Below are 4,548 nucleotides of genomic sequence, written 5' to 3'. Positions count from 1 at the left end.
TTACAAAACTGAAAAAATGGAATAAAGTACCGGTTTGATTCAGATAAAAGCGAGTCGCCGTTGCGTGCACTTGCTCTGGATGTGTAGCTCTCCAAAGTACGCTTCCATATGACCCACCACTTCCGACGATAAGCCTAACCAGCTCGCAGCCCGAGTCACGTGCCCCCCCAACCCCCCCCTCTCTCTCTCTCTCTGTGGAGCAGAAGCTACTACACAAATCAAACTCAACCACAAATCAAACTCAACCAGCACCCAGTGGAGATCGGAGAGATGGAGACGCGTGGAGCGAGTGAAAAAGCTCTTTGCTGTCCGGAACGAGAGACGCTGAAAAAAAAGATGATCCGTTAAAGAAAAGACTGCGTCATGGCTCATATCCTATCGACGGAGAAGGATTTTAGTTCACCCAACGGGAACAGAGATGCGAACCTCGTTGCTTATTAACGGGCGGTTCCGTGATCCAAACAGTACAACTCCGCCCGTGAACGGGGCATGGGACGCAGCGCCTGTGCTAGGCATCGCACTCTGGCTAGGTGTGGTTTCACAACACTTGGATTAGCCTACCTAGTTCTTATTCCACACACTCGTTCATAATTGAAGTTGAAGCCGTCGGGGATGTGCTAGTCATCTCGTCGCAACAAAGGGAAGGGCGGCTTTCAGTAACCATGAGGGCTGTATCGGCGAATTTACTTGCACTTCTCTTTCTCTGCACTTGTGCCAGTGTATTGTACGTCTGGAGCAGATTGGAGAGATACAACACAGGACTACAGATAACGAGTAGGGGGTCCGCTCACATTGGGCCATCCCCGGACCTCTCTGCTAAAACTTTCCGGGCTTTGCTCGCCGTTCCAGGAGCACAGAGACTGCATTTAGGGGGCATACTGGATGCCCACAATCTCACTGGTGTTGCGGATCAAACTGGCTCTTTAGGAATCAGAGATTACCATATGAATGTAGATAACAAGGGGTCAGCACGGAGGGGGGTCCCGGACAAATTGGGCTCTCCGGTTGAGGGAATTTTTTGGAGTGAATGGCTTGAGGATAAGTTTCCCGTCAGCTTCAGTGAGGAACATGCCCGGGCATGGAGAGGGAGAGCCCGGGGACATCGGATTGTCAGACTGGAGCCGGGCTGTGGGAGAATATCCAATCAACTGGCCACTTTTTCGGACCGATCCAAAGCATGCGTGCGTTATGGAATAAACGCGGACCAGGTGCAGGGGGAAACTTTGACTTATTACCTGGCTAGTTTGCTGGGTATTACAAATCTGCCGCCTCTCATCCTCGCCCAGTTGAACGTTGACAGTGAACAATGGGCTTCTGTGAGAAGAAGAATAGGAGGTTTACAGTGGAGTGAGCGGGCGGTGGTCTCGCTCACCCAGTGGGTCGCCAACCTGACAGGGGTAATCACACCTGCGCCGCTGCGCCAAGAGAGCAAGGGGCTGCGTCCTCTACGGTGGGAGCTCGGGAACAAGACGACGGCGGAGCTGCTCGAGCTAATGCAGTGGACGGACCTGATAATATTGGACTACCTGTCTGCTAACTTCGACAGGCTCGTTAGCAACCTCTTTAGCCTGCAGTGGGACTCGCGCGTGATGGAGAGAGAGACCAACAACCTGCTCAGAACACCCCGTGGCGACCTGGTTTTCATCGACAACGAGGCAGGGCTTGTGCACGGTTACCGTGTACTGGATATGTGGGAGAAGTACCACAGCACCGTCTTGGACTCGGTGTGTGTGTTCAGAAAGAGGACAGTACAGCGTGTTATAGAACTGCACCGGCGCAGGGACACCAGGACTCGGCTGCTCGAGCTATACAGAGACAGCGAACCATTGTCTCCGGAATTGGGGTTTCTCTCTGATGAACATGCGGGAGTACTACAGAGTCGAATAAACAGATTATACAAACACATATTGCATTGCAAGGTGAAGTACCACCAGCTGGGCGTTTAGTTTTCATTCCTCTCATTTAGAGGTTCTGTATCTGGCATCTGCTCCACAGAATGACGTGTGCTGCAAATCAGTAACCACACACCTGTACTAGATTAATGCGCGTCAATTGAAACAGTTTTTTAATATATTGATGAACTACCTCTTGTGAAAACAACGTTTTGCCTACTTTATATGTCTGCATAAATAGTCACATTGACGTTGATTTTTGGCTTCGTGCAGGATGGGTCATAATTTATTTTCAGCCAGCCTCAAAACATAGCTGCAGGAATAATGTGATATGAGCCAATGCATCTTTGTAGCTATTTAGGAGCCAATGCATCTTTGTAGCTGTTTAGGAGCCAATGCATCTTAGTAGCTATTTAGGTTTAATGGTCAGCCTTCAACCTCAGGAGTTTGATAGGCTACACAGCTGTGTTTATTAATAGGAATAAACTATTGTGGTGTAAGGGGGGATAATGAATAATCACTTCATACCATCTGTATTCACAAGGTGCAATGTGTTCAATAATCTCCATAGGAAACTGGATTGCTTGATAATGAGAACCAGGCCTTAATAGGTTACTCCTAAAAAGTTTTGTATTTGTTGCCACAAAAATGTATAATGTAGACTTTGTCACCTGTCTCACTCCTTTTATAGAAGCTCTAGCCTACTGTACAATCAATTGTCATTGCAAACACTTTCATGTATCTGGTTGTCTTGTGATTGTATCTTCTGCCTTAATGTCAGTGGTGTAGTGGGGGATATATGCAGGTAGCAGATATATGCCATTTACCCACTTTTCCCCCCGTGGGCATTGCGTATACTCACTACTTAATCCCCACTGATGCGTAACAAAGTAGTATAGTGAAGGTATATGCCATATAAATTATGTAGTACAATAGATACTTTATTCACAAAGTAGCCTACACAATCGTAATAAAGCATGTGAAATATATGCACATGCGCGCCGCACACATAGCTACACTGAATATAAACGCAACATGTAAAGTGTTGGTCCCATGTTTCATGAGCTGAAATAAAAGATCCCAGAAATGTTCCATACGCATAACATTTTTTTGTGCACAAATTTACACAAATTTACATCCCTGTTTGTGAACATTTCTCCTTTTGCCAAGATAATCCATCCACCTGACAGGTGTGGCATATCAAGAAGCTGATTAAACAGCATGATCATTACACTCAATTCCACAGATGTCTCAAGTTTTGTGGGAGCGTGAAATTGGCATGCTGACTGCAGGAATGTCCACCAGAACTGTTGCCAGAGAATTCAATGTTAATTTCTCTACCGTAAGCCACTTCTAACATCATTTTAGGGAATTTGGCAGTGGATCGAAGACCACATGTAAGGCGTCGTGTGGACTAGCAGTTTGCTGATGTCAATGTCAATGTTGTGAACCTACTGCCCCATGGTGGTGGTGGGGTTATGGTATTGGCAGTCTACAGACAACGAACACAATTGCATTTTATTGATGGCAATCTGAATGCACAGAAATACCATGACGAGGTCCTGAGGCCCATTTTTTTAAGGTATCTGTGACCAACAGATGCATATCTGTATTCCCAGACGTGAAATCCGTAGATTAGGGCCTAATAAATTGATTTCAGTTGACTGATTTCCTCAATTGAACAGTAACTTGGTAAAAATCTCTTAAATTGTTTCATGTTGCGTTTATATTTTTGTTCGGTATAGTTTCAGCGGAATATCAGACAGTCAAAGTGTGCAGCTCTCATGATTGTGGCAGGGAGAGGTTCATAGAATTGAACGGAATCGGTAGTCAGTAGGGTTGGAAGATATTTAAACTTATTGAAAAAGTCTTTGTTGAATCTTTGCGATTCATAATTTAGTGCTATTTGAATGAACATTTTTAAGGCTTTCCCCCCGAAACTTCCCAATTAAATGTTGACTGCAACAACAAAAAAACTCCTACAAATATTTTGACTGATTTTACACAGGCATCAAAAATGGTCTCCTGGTGTGGTTTAAAGATGCACTATGCAGAAACCACTCTGCCATTTCTTGGTTGCTAAAATTCTAATAGTTCCCTAATTTCGGTTTATGTGACAAAACAAGCAAGTATAGTGTAAATAATCAGCGTACCATCTAAACCTAAGAAATGTATTTTCCATAGCCAAACATTTTCAGCTGTTTGAACCTGGGGTACAAAACCAAAAGTAAAAGATGCAAAAATAAAACATAAGAACAGGATGCATAGATATAGCGCACAAAGAACAGATCTACCGCCTCTTAGACTTGCTTTCAATGAGAAAGACAGATCTATAACTCACCTTTCTATGTGAATTTGGTTGGGTCGTCCAAAAAGTTACATATTACAGCTTTAATCATTGTTGTGGACTTAGAACATCCAATTTTTGTAGTTTTTCTATTAAAAAAGTTAGATTTTGAGAGTGAGAACCTGAAAAAAATAGGGAAACCTAGCATTGTTCACACAAGGCGCCTTTCCTTCATTGGGCAGGCCGTTTTGAAATATATTTTTGCAAAATTAGAGTATACCCACTTTTCCAAGAACCACTACACCACTGCTTAATGTCATGACCCAGTCATATTTGTTGTACATGCTACACTGTGAATACTGTATATGT

At 44.1% G+C, this 4,548-nt stretch overlaps 1 protein-coding gene across 1 annotated transcript; it reads left to right on the top strand.

The window, feature by feature from the left end:
- The first annotated feature begins 205 nt into the window (after positions 1–205).
- LOC112252509 (four-jointed box protein 1-like) lies at positions 206–2,984 on the top strand. The gene has a single exon (XM_024423788.1). The coding sequence runs from the start codon at positions 663–665 to the stop codon at positions 1,944–1,946; it is 1,284 nt and encodes a 427-aa protein (XP_024279556.1). The 5' UTR covers positions 206–662; the 3' UTR covers positions 1,947–2,984.
- Positions 2,985–4,548: the final 1,564 nt, after the last annotated feature.

This window comes from Oncorhynchus tshawytscha, linkage group LG06 (genome assembly GCF_018296145.1).
Source record: "Oncorhynchus tshawytscha isolate Ot180627B linkage group LG06, Otsh_v2.0, whole genome shotgun sequence".
NCBI lineage: Eukaryota > Metazoa > Chordata > Actinopteri > Salmoniformes > Salmonidae > Oncorhynchus > Oncorhynchus tshawytscha.
This window is presented reverse-complemented; position numbering and strand designations above follow the sequence as displayed.

What these genes read in the sequence shown, in the direction of transcription:
- LOC112252509 (XM_024423788.1), top strand. Translation starts at nt 663, where the DNA reads ATGAGGGCTGTATCGGCGAATTTACTTGCACTTCTCTTTCTCTGCACT.